This window comes from Morone saxatilis, unplaced genomic scaffold, assembly GCF_004916995.1.
Source record: "Morone saxatilis isolate NCDOM2014 unplaced genomic scaffold, NCSU_SB_2.0 Contig4, whole genome shotgun sequence".
Lineage (NCBI taxonomy): Eukaryota > Metazoa > Chordata > Actinopteri > Moronidae > Morone > Morone saxatilis.
Window position 1 is genome coordinate 10,576,077 of NW_023339984.1, and position 11,762 is coordinate 10,587,838.

Here is an 11,762-nt window from a genome sequence, read left to right on the forward strand (position 1 = left end):
GTGTGTGAGTGAAAGGGGGGAGGCGGGATCACACACAAATTGCAAATCAAAGCAAAAAAATAAATAAATGAATGCGACTAAAATAAGAATCAGGCTACGAGATGCAGTACGTAGAAACCGTATATATATAGTTTACGTTTTCACACGTTGAAATGATTCACGTAATAGTGCAAGTCATTATCGAGCTCCAGTAAACTGTGGTTTTAGCCAAGGTGCCAATTCTCACATTGCATGGGTGAGGATGAGGAGTGTTGGGGGGGGGGGGGGGTAGGGGTCGGATAGAGGAGGAGGAGGAGGAGGAGGGAGAGCGGAGTAAGTGAGTCATAGTATTAACTCCCAGGCCTTCTGCATAATCATTTCAGCTCACGCTTCGTCACAGCGAGCTGAATCACCAGACAGACACGTGGCCACGGATACCGGAGCCAAAACGTCTCTGCCTTCTTGCATTTTCTTGTTCTTCTCTATCACACACACAGACATCTGAGAGATTCAGGAATGTTTGTCCGGTTACCGCATCTTTGACCCTTTGACTTTATATAACTGATGCTTGTTACAATAGTGGTTTATGTTAATTCATGCAAAGTTAATCAACTGGCTGTAGGTGCAAGACGTGTTTAATGGCATCAGTTCTGTGGAGAATCTGTCTGCAGTGGACAGTTTTGAACTGCGTTTTTCATCCACATCACCAGTTACATGTGCTAATTGATATGTAAATTGTTTTGCAATATGCAATATGGACCAAAGCTAGCACTTAAGTGTGGCTAAGCTTCAAACAAGACGGCTGTGATGGAGTGAAATGTGACAATTTCACCAAAAAATATTTAATACAAGCACATAAATCTGTCTAAAATATATTCAAAAACGGAGTCAATCCCACTGCCATTTGGACTTTGGAAGTGTGTTTTTCTGCACGCCTGATTTTACATTGATTTGTGATGTACAATGAAGTTTTGACGCACAAAATAATCCATAATTCATTACATATGCTGTTAATGGCAGCTTAAGCCTGCTGCAAATAAGTGTGGTTTTGCTTTCTTCAAAGTACAGTTTGTTTTAATACCAAACCCTGGAAACAACTGGACAATAGGCAACGTATTCCAAACACTATTGTACTAAGTCTTGTCTTAACACCTTTTTAGATGGTATGTGCTCGGAGCTGTTTATGATCCAAACACTGTTAGCATGAAATGAGAATTAGCTGCTGACACCCCGCTGACTACAGCTTTACGAAACAATTCAGGGGTCACAAGTCTCCTCATCGGCAACAAATCTCTTCAAATCCTTCCAGGAACAATCTATGGCATAAATCTCCCCCTGACTCGAGGGCTCTCCTGGATTTGTTAAACAAACACACCTCTGATAGCAATCTTTCCATGTACACTGATGCTGATTTGCAATGCAAATGATCCTGATCAGTGGACACCACGGGGAGAATGCAGCGGTTCTCCGACAACAACAAAGGGAAAGCCCTCGCATCACGCTGCCTCATCCACATCCGCTAGATTTGTGCCAGCCTTCACCGATGGAAGCCTTATCTCTGCTGGCCTTCTGTTCGCTTAAAGGGACAGGGGCCTCTGCACTCAGCTCTGGGGGCCCCTCCAGGCACTGATGGCTGTGTAAGCCATGATGTAGATTTGGAGGCACTTAACAGTCGGTACTGGCAAACTACAGCTCCGGAAGTTACAGGTCCCTTGAGCAGGAGCACGGCAAGACAGGAAGACAATGAATCAAAAGGTAGACAAAAAGGCAGCCGGTTACCTGGAATTCAATCCCATAGTTCTCCCTGCAGAAGTCTCGTAGTTTGGGGTAGACGTGCTCTTTCAGTGCGTTCCTCTCCGCCTCCGTGTCTGCAGACAAAAGAAAGAGGACATCTTGAAGCGTGTAAATCATAATAAAAGCCTTATTTTAACTGCCATTTCAATTAAAGGGAGAAAATTGAAGAAAAGTTCAGCATTATGAAAAATACGCTTAGTCACTTCCTTTCTGAGTGTCAGATAAGAAGATCGATACCGCTCTTTGTGTCGAGTGCAGAGCTAGAGCCAGGGGACAATTAGCTTAGCTTGAGTATAAAGACTAAAAAATACACCTGCTAGCCCCTCTAAAGCCCTCAATACTCATCGCACAGACAACGAACGTACAGTACTGACATTCTCATGTAGCTCTCTGAGAGTTGGCGAATACATGTTGAAATATTCCTTTACAAAGCAGACCAGTTTTGACCTTTTTTGCAGGTCTTTGTCAGGGTTACGAGCAGACAAAACGCCACAGCTAAACCTTCTTATTCATCACTCAACAGGGGCTGAATCCTAATTTAACAGGGACAACAGGTGAATAACGAGAGTTGTAAATGACTTGCCCCAGATTTCTGCTTTTGTTGATTGATTGATTTCCTCCGCTCACATTGCTGCAAAGAAGCTTGCCTCTTTGTTTTAACAATTTGACACTGAATTCAATATTATTTTGGGTTGTGGTGATTATTTTGATTATTAATTAATCTGCTGATTATAAGCCAATATGTTGATAAAATGTCCAAAAAAATAAAAATAGGGGTTTCATATTTCCCTGAGCCCAATGTGATGTCTTCAAATTGCATTTTTTTATCCATCCAACAGATAAAAACCCCCAAATATTCAGTTAACTATCATATTTGACACAAAACAGCAGCCATGTGAGCAGCTGGAGCCAGCAAATGACTGAAAATGAATTAATCGATCACGATAGTCGTGGATACATGTTCTGTATCAGATAATAATTCCACCTCTAATATAATTTTCTGCCAATATTACCGTAGCAACCATATCAATGTAACTGAACCAGTGCTGACACACACTGTTGGAGAATGTGGGATTATCCAGCATTACAAAGGCAGTGATCATATTGGACAGTCCGAGTGTCACAGAGTGAGTGCCCACGGCTTGTTGTGGTGTCCCACTTTCTTTCCTCCTTTCCTTTTTCACTGTCTTCCAAATGGTTACTGTAATTTATGTGGACAGGCCCAGTCTCTTTCTCCCCCTCTTTTTTCTGAAGGGTGTGTATGGATAGTTAAAAACAGAACATGCCCAACAGAGAGGCCCTGTGTGACCAAGGAGCTGACGTGCACACGAACACACATGGCGGGCGGCGCACAAACAGCCGCTAACCGTGTCATACGCACCGCGAGTGGAAGAGCCCACAAATTTGGTCTGACGTATCTTTCTCTCGTCTATCTTTAGTAAGGCTTTGGGCCGTGGCCGTGCATGTATCCGCCCACAGCTACCCGAGCAAAATGTCAAATCAAAACCAAACGGCTGTAATGTTATGCAAATGAAATAATTAATGGCAGTTGCTGCATCGGTGGAGCTCTCATCTCGTTCCATCAGAGATACATTACAGCACAATAAGTGTATAATATCTCACACTGACACGGGTGACACCGTAAATAAAACAAAATAGCAGCGTTTATGGAATTTAGATTCAGCTTGTTTATGTGTTTGGGAATTGCTGAAAGGTAGAGAACGAGTGCAATCCAAATCTGCATCTAGCTGTAGTGTGTCTCGATGTGACCTGACAGACTAAACTATGTTGTTGTTTGTATTGTGCTGATAACGGCAAGACGCCTCCCCCTCTCCCTCTCTCTCTCTCCCCCTCTCTTTTTTTTGTTGGATGATGATGAGTTATGGCAGCCTGACGTATGCGTGTGTGTATGTGTGTGTGTCTGTACACACCCACATGCAAAGGAACAAAGACTGGATGTTACATTCGCCCTCTTTCTCGCTGTGTGTCCCTCCCTCCAATTTTCCAATCTGTTTTATTTCAATAGTGCCGACCAATCTATCTTTCCCTTTTCAGATATGTCCTGTCAGCTCTCTCTCTTTTTTCTTCTTTCCTCTCTTCCTCCCTCATCCTTTAGGGAACTCATGGGCGGTCAGTTGAACAAAGAAGTACAGCAAAATGTTTTCCTTCGCTTTCTTCTTTGTTTTATACTTCATTTTTTATGATTGTTTAGTCATTTAATGGGTGAAAAATGCTCATCAAGATAACATCTTCATATTGCTTGTTTTGTCCAACCAACAGTCTGAAACTAAATTATTCAGTTTAAAGGGATTTGAAACATAGAAAAACAGCAAATTACGTCTGAAAAACTGCAACTAGGGATTGTTTGGCATTTACGCTTGACACCAAAACCAACAAACCATCTCAGAAACCCTCAAGTATTTCCGGATGAACATGCCAAAAGCTTCAGAACTATAAAGTTAGTTATACTGACTGGTCCATCACTCCTCTAGATAGTGGTCACTCTACAGCTGCCCTCTTTGCCTGTCTCATCAACAAGCCTCTGAAAAAGCAATCACTCGGCGCTCATCAAGCTACGCCAACTGACACTCCAGAGGCACTTGGTATGCACAACTGCTAAGAGATCTCTGATTAAAAGAGAGCGAGAGAGTCAAGTTAACAAGACAAGTGTCTTTGCAAATAGCTACAACAATGCTGTGACACAGTGGTCATCCACGCGCGCATCTGAGGTGCTTAAACGGTTGGTTCACTGGGATTTGAGATATCTGCTTCTGAAATGTCTGCCTCCAGAAGCTCTCTAGTCTCTGTTACTTTGGATAATCCACAAAACAACACTGGAAATGTGTCAATTCTTTGAGCACTGCAAACAAAATTCCACTCACATCGTTGTGTTGGGGATGGAGGCAGAATTCAAAAACTAGTACATTAAAAAAAAAAAAATATCCGCATGGTTTGATGAAACTAGAAGTAAGTGAGAAAATATGTTGCGGTGAACTGACCCGTTAAACGTGACATTTGGAGGCCAAAGCTCCAGTAACACCGTTATGTATGGATGACACACAGTGGCTGAAATACATAAAGATGGGTGCTGGGGGTCTGCTAGGGTCCACGTGGCATAAATTGAGTGTATGTGTAGGCTCTGTGCAGACAACGTACGTGCAAATGTCCTTCAAGCAGACTCCAGAAAGTAGTATAAACTACTACACATCCATGGTGTCCACAGTGGTGTGTGTATGCGTTCGTTTGGGGGTATATTCAGGCCTTAAGGGTCCCAGGATAAATCTGAGAGGGTCTCGAGGTGATTTTGCTACAGAAATTAGTCTCTGCTTTTGGACATGGAACAATGTGAGAAGTTGTTAAAAGAATAATGAACTCTAACTATTCATATGCAAACGGTGACAAGGGGTCACAAGCAGGTACAGAAATCATTTTAAGTGGCCACAAGTTTGAATTAATGCTGAAACTATTCTTCAATTAATTCAATTACATTTTATTTGTATAGTGCCAATTCATAACAGAAATTGTCTCAGGACACTTTGCAAATAGAGTAGGTCTAGACTGTACTCCTTTTTTATAAAATTAATCTATTTAGTCAATGGGCAGGAAATTAATTGTGAACAGTTTTGATAATTCATGAGTTGTTCCAGAGTGTTTAGCAAGCAAAAACAGAAATGTTCTGGTTCCTGCTTCTCAAATGTGAATATCTTTGAGTTTTGGACTGAAAAATGCCACTGAAGATCAGTCAATCATAAAAAGAATCTTTTGTTGCGAGTTCGAATTCATCCTCTAACCTGCAGCATTCATCACTTGTCTTGTCGAGTGCAACATCTCACTGCTTATTTCACCACAAAGCGCAAACCTCTTAACACATCTTAAAACTAAGCCTGCAATACATCCGAAATAGAAATGTATTCATTCTTTCCCTGTAGACACAGGGCTGTTGCTCAATGCCTTCATGTCACTCAGTGTACCAGACAAACTAATGTGAAGATCTGAACCTGAGCCGCAATGATGCCAACGCACAGTCAGTGAGCAAATCAATATCGAATGACCTGGAAGATGCTAAAGGGAAATTGTGGCTGTGTAAATCAGCCATCCATAAAGGCCAGATGTTCCTGCTTTTCTTGCGCACAGGGAGACCCTACAGGTTATCCGAGTACCACTGAATCAGGAGGAAGTAAATCCACTGGAGGTTATTGTGCCACCACCCACACTTCACTGAGGGAATTTCCCTAATTGTCCCAGAGAACAACAATGCACAGTAAAACATGTTCATTTGGGATGTCGGCGTAAAATTCCTCGTCCGCCAGTCACCTAAATTAGGTTTGGTTGCATGCAGAACAACATAAAAATGAACTATAACAAGTTCACTGGGTAACATCTGTGCTAGCAGCTGTGGGGACAAAAGCCACTCGTGGGGCTTTTAGGGTCTTTGTCATGAAATACTCACATTTAAGTCGGGAACACGCTCAACATTTTACAGCCCAATTATAGTAAGCCATGATGACTGAGACTCTCCTTTGTGTAAATGACAGTAGGTAACCATGGTGTTATATGTCGTAGTTAAAGATTAAAATCTCTCACCAGTCAGATGGTCCAATTAGCCATGATTATATCTTATTATTATGTTACAGGTTAGACTTTTCTGTCAGACAATGAAAAAATAAATGAATCCCGTCAACTCTTAGGTCAGGCACATAGGTGTAGATTTTAGACATTTCCCTACCAGTGTTTTCAACTATCTCAGACAAATCGGTAACCGGCGAGGTCGATGCAGTGCTGCCAGGTCTGTTTGTTTCCTGTAAATTATGAAATATGGAGTATTCTAATGACATGTGAAAGAGGACCTGACAATCTGGCAACCCTTTAAGCTGTAGTATGTTGTTGGCAGGACTGGCAGCAGAGTCATTTTGGGCCGGCAGCTGGATTTGGTTGGCCTGCTGCAGGTGGGTGTAAACAAATTGAGAGGTCAAACATAAAATGAAATGATAAAATTAAATTATGTAAGGGCGGTTGCCTCCACGGAGTCAATTAATTCCTGAATATGGGCACCTCGAAGGGCTTGACCCCGCGGCCACTTTTGAAAGGAAATTAATTTAAATCAAAATCTTAAGTTATTTTAGAAGATATAACTTTCTCTGGTATCACCTGAGGGTTTGACTAATACCTGGATCAATCATTACCCTCCCATAAGGTTCTTGGAAACATTGTTAACTTTTTCAGTAAATAGAACAAATCTTAGATACGACTTGGCAAAAGGAGATATTTTTAGTTCCCTCCACTCATAGAGCTAACAGGTGACGGTATGTTTAACATACATGGCATTGTCCCCAAATGAATATCAAGATTTTCACGAACAAATGAAGAAAAGCGAAAAGGATGTGAGATGACCTCTAATACAAAGTGTCAGTAAGTTCAGAGGGGCAGTGTAGGGGCTTGTGTGTTACAGATGCCATTCATTTATTTTAAGTTTCACTGGAACTTCTTAGTCCTATATCAGGAAATAATGCACACCCTCTGCGGACAATCAGACTCAAGTATTAACCCAGGCAAATGTATAATAATGAATAAACAGAAAAACAAATGTAGGCTCTAGAGGTTTTAGTGGTCTTGTATCAGGGTCAGGTTTTCTGTAGTTAATTAAAAGATAAAAACAAGGAGAAGTTTCTGATGAGTTGAAGATGTTTTGATGTTTAGGGATATTAGCTCCAAGAAACTCTTGAGTCTTGTAGCCGAATCAACAATTACAGCAGCTCCACGTACGAAAATGTGCCAAGTTCCTGATTGTTTTTGTAACATCAGCAGGGTACTTTTTAATATAGTTGTGTACTGACATGCAAAACTAACACCTTTTCTTCTGTAGTGGGATTTAGTCTTACACTGTTTATCGTATCTATTTTCTGCTGCCTCCCCAGGAACTATGAACCTCATAGCCAGATCATCACATTTTATTTTATAATCTTCGGTATTACTTTTTAATCTTGGAAACTGTCCATTTCAGGATGATTAATCTCTGCACGCAATACTTTATTTCTGCCAATGTCCTTGCTATAGTGGTGTCTAGAGAAATGAGGGGAATTAGTATTATATTCCCAGGAGAATTTAACTGTGGGAAATGTGTTAAATATTCATGTGAATTTGGAAGGGAAGTAGCTACTCCTCAGTTATGGGAAATTCACCATTATATCTTTTTTTTTTATTTTTTTTAATTGAAACATATTCTGAAAGTGGAATCTGGAAAGACAAATTTCTCCGCAAGAAATCTACAAATAAACACGCATAACTGGAGGTAAAGATATACAGATGTATCGCCATTTTGAAAAAATACAGAATCAAGTGAAGAGACAGTGTTTGGCAAGACCTTAAAGCCTTACCACATTATATTATGCTGACTTTAAATGTAGCCAAAAGTAGAGAGAGGTTCCCAAAATTAATATATCTTCCAAGAAGACACTGAATAAAACATTTATTGGCAGTTACTGGTAAGATTTTGTTCATTTTCAATCTCAATTATCAGCATTACGCCCCCAAACTCTCCCGCAGCAGAGCCCTTGATGTGCACATAAAAATAAAATTCCCATTACTTATAAACCACTTGCAGTCCACACTCGTTTTCTCTGGGTTAATTATGTTGGTTATAAGTGGATAATCACAAGCAGTTTTACTCAGGTGTGTGTAGCGGGCTGCTTGCTATCATCGCCATCGTTCCCTCATGAAATGCTTCTACAGTGTGTTCCATAAAATGGTTTGAACACCCAGGGAGTTGGGCGAGTGCACGGGGGCAACTGCTGAATTTGTCAGAACGACGTCCTGGGGGTGCGGAATTGCTCCGCAGCACTCTGGAAACCTCAGAGAGAGGTCAGTAAAAAGCTGCTGCCAAACTAGTCGGAGCGAGCCTCTCCTCTCTCGCCTCAGGAGAAGAGCGAGGAGGAGGAGGACGACACAAGAGGGAGGAGGGGGGGGGGGGGGGGGGGGGGGGGGGGGAATAAGCTCGGTAGCACGCGTCATAAACTTCACAATGCCGCAGACCGGGCTCATCCCCAAAATCTGGCACTCCCGAGCCCACGAGAAGCAATTTATTAAACAAAAGCCACCCTTGACACAGCCTCTCCACCTGTCATCTCTCCCTCTGTCCTCCCTGCCACCCCTCCCTCTCTCCCTCTCTTTTGTTCTCTTTCACCAGGCTCAATTCCAAAAAGTGGATGATTAGGGAGAGAGCGATATTTAAACAACAATAAAAAAACAAAAAACATTCAATTACGGAAATCTGAGCTAAACAATCCTACAACACAGGCTGAAAAAAGATGGAGTAAAGTGGAACACTGGGAATAATTGTGGGGTGAAATGTAATGTAATTAGTGGTCTCCGTGGTGACATGCTATAGCCTCGATGATGGTGCGTCGGAGGGGTAGATGATTTCATGCCTCACATCCCCGAAGGCCTCGTGCTTTTATCAACTTTAAACAGCTTAAGTGATAGCTTGCATACAAATAGCTGCCTATTGCACACAACCGATGCCAGATCCCCCCGAGGTGACTACAGCAAGGTAATGGAGTTGTCTTGATATGCTTATATAGATCTCCATGAACGAACACCAACACACACACACACACACATATTGACAGATGAGACAGGCTGCATAATGTACTGAGCGTTATACACAAACACAAAAATAAATCACGTTAGGCGTTTCTTTGGTTTGTTGCTGCCGTCTGGCTACTGGCAAGAACAGATAGTGGGGTTTTTAATTGATCGACTGTGGCCACACACACACACACATACAGATTCATCCACCTGAGCCAAGAACTTGAGTGAATAATTAACATCATGGAAGGAGGATGTAAATCCACTCAAATGAGTTGTTTGGCTTACATTCTGGCTACCTTTTGTAAACACTATATCACTGCATTGTGGGGGTGAACTTTGTGTTGTAGCGTCTGCGTGCCCCCCCGACACCTCAAAACAACTTTCTTCTATCAACTCCTCCTTTTTTTTGTATAAATTATGGTTCAAATTGAGCGTCATGCCCCCTTTTTTATTTTTAACAGATGAAAGCGAACAAATAGAGCGGAGGTCCGTGAGGGTGAACACAGCAGTGGGAGCATGTCGCAGTTGTCTATGGCTTTTGATTAAGGGCATTAGGGTCAGTATATTCAGCAGAGCCAACACTATAACCAGAGAGCACATAAAACTCTTGGCGCTGCAGATCAAAGCAGAGAGGTCTCCCAGTCACACAGACACAATAAAAAAAGTGCAGTTATGCTGTTGTATGGTGCGATTATCACTGCGGATAGCACTGCTCACCTTTCTAGTGTCTGGTATTACAAATAGTGGCATTACACTGTTATGTGGAACATATATTTTGTTAACTGTTGCAGAGAGAAGAGGCTCCGCTGCTCCTCTATAACGCACAGTGGGATGGCTGTAGTGGGATTTCAACTGAAATGCAGGGAGGGAAGGCTGCTCTTATTGTGAGTGGGTACCATCAAAATGTGAGTTTTATCCGTTTGTTATTGATAGCTTGTCCACATTCAACAGCACATGTACAGTAAAGGTGGTGAGGAAATACGTGCATGGATAGCCCCCTCTAGTGAACATGCAGAAACAGGCTCTGCAGCAGGATTGAGGGCAGAGCTGGGTCACGCTGATGAATACCTGCCGTTCTTCACGTGGACCAGGAGGTAGGGTTGAATGGACTGAACTCATCTGATAGTCCGAAAATGATCCAAACAAATGCAAATAACACCGTGTTGCAAATGCGACTTGGTTGAGGTGAACTTGTAGGGGAATCAGCAGCTGTGCGACTATCTTAAGTCAGACAGAGTGTCCTCATCACTAGGATGTGGCACTGGATACCAGCACCTCGCTTCACTGGTAACAGCGGTTCATAATTAGCTCTTTTCACAGCTGAGATGTGTGTCTTTCCATTCGTGCCGGCGGTGTGAAAAGAATTACTTGGAATATAGCCCCCCCCCGATCGTCGTTCTTTTCCATCCACGTGTAGGTCGAAGCGTTACATTCGTGCTGTGACGGGACGGTTTGAGCGACTGAATCAGCTACAGGTGGCAAAACAACACCAGACTTTACACCGCGGGGCCATAACAGGGCAATAATCTGAGGTCAATTCATTCTTTCTTTTTGTTTGTTTGGGTCCATAGCTATTTGCTCCGCGAGGGCAAGCAAATGACAGTGATGTATCGACAAAAGCATCTTGTCTTTTTAATCCTGGCGTGCCCTCCTTCTCTCCCTCCTCGCTCTCTCATAGCCTACTCTACTTCCCTTGCCTTGTTTACTCCAGTTTTACTGAGCCTATTTTTACCCCCTTGCCCAGAGGGCATATTCAAATACAGAGCTGCAACTGGGTGTCTCCCTCACGACCCAACTTGCTCTATGCCCACACCATGCACTCTGCGTCGAAAGCAATCCGTTGTTTCATTGTGTTATTGGAACAAATTGTGCATTTGTTTCGTTGTCAAGTTGTCATGATGTAACCTCATTAAAGATATTTTCCAGTGGTTCTATTAGGTTAAGTGGGCCGTTAAATGTCGCCTGGCAAATGGAAGACACCATAATACGAGAACCCTGACTCTTTTCTTCAACATGGGCCCGATCAATACTGGATCACGAGATCGCATGCTTTATTTTACATCCAGATGCCTTAACCTTACACTTTAGGATGCTTGAGTTAAATGTTTCACGGCACTAGTGGTTTGTTTTATGGTTATTCCTCTTCACCAGTTACATCTTACGAACCATGCATGTTCACTAACAACGCAGGTAATCCAACTAAAACATCCTAAACTGCACAAGAATGCAGCCTGGGTGCAAAATCTCTCTCCATTTCCATATCTGTAAAAGGAGCCACAACAAAAAGCAAACAGTGTGTTGTGTAATGCGAGGGTCTGCAGGCTTGAAGGGAGTATGTAGGATCGGTTTGGGGGGGGGGGCTGTCACGCTGACTCTTACCGTCGGGGTTGGAACAGATGAAG

The 11,762-nt window shown here is 42.5% G+C and overlaps 1 protein-coding gene across 1 annotated transcript in view; it reads right to left on the reverse strand.

Moving 5' to 3' along the window:
• LOC118338452 (NACHT and WD repeat domain-containing protein 2) overlaps positions 1 to 11,762 on the reverse strand; it is a 58,337-nt gene that overhangs the window by 31,280 nt on the left and 15,295 nt on the right. Inside the window, exon 2 of the mRNA XM_035675752.1 lies at positions 1,759 to 1,847. Within this exon, the coding sequence (XP_035531645.1) occupies positions 1,759 to 1,847 (89 nt within the window). The remainder of the gene's footprint in view (positions 1 to 1,758; positions 1,848 to 11,762) is intronic.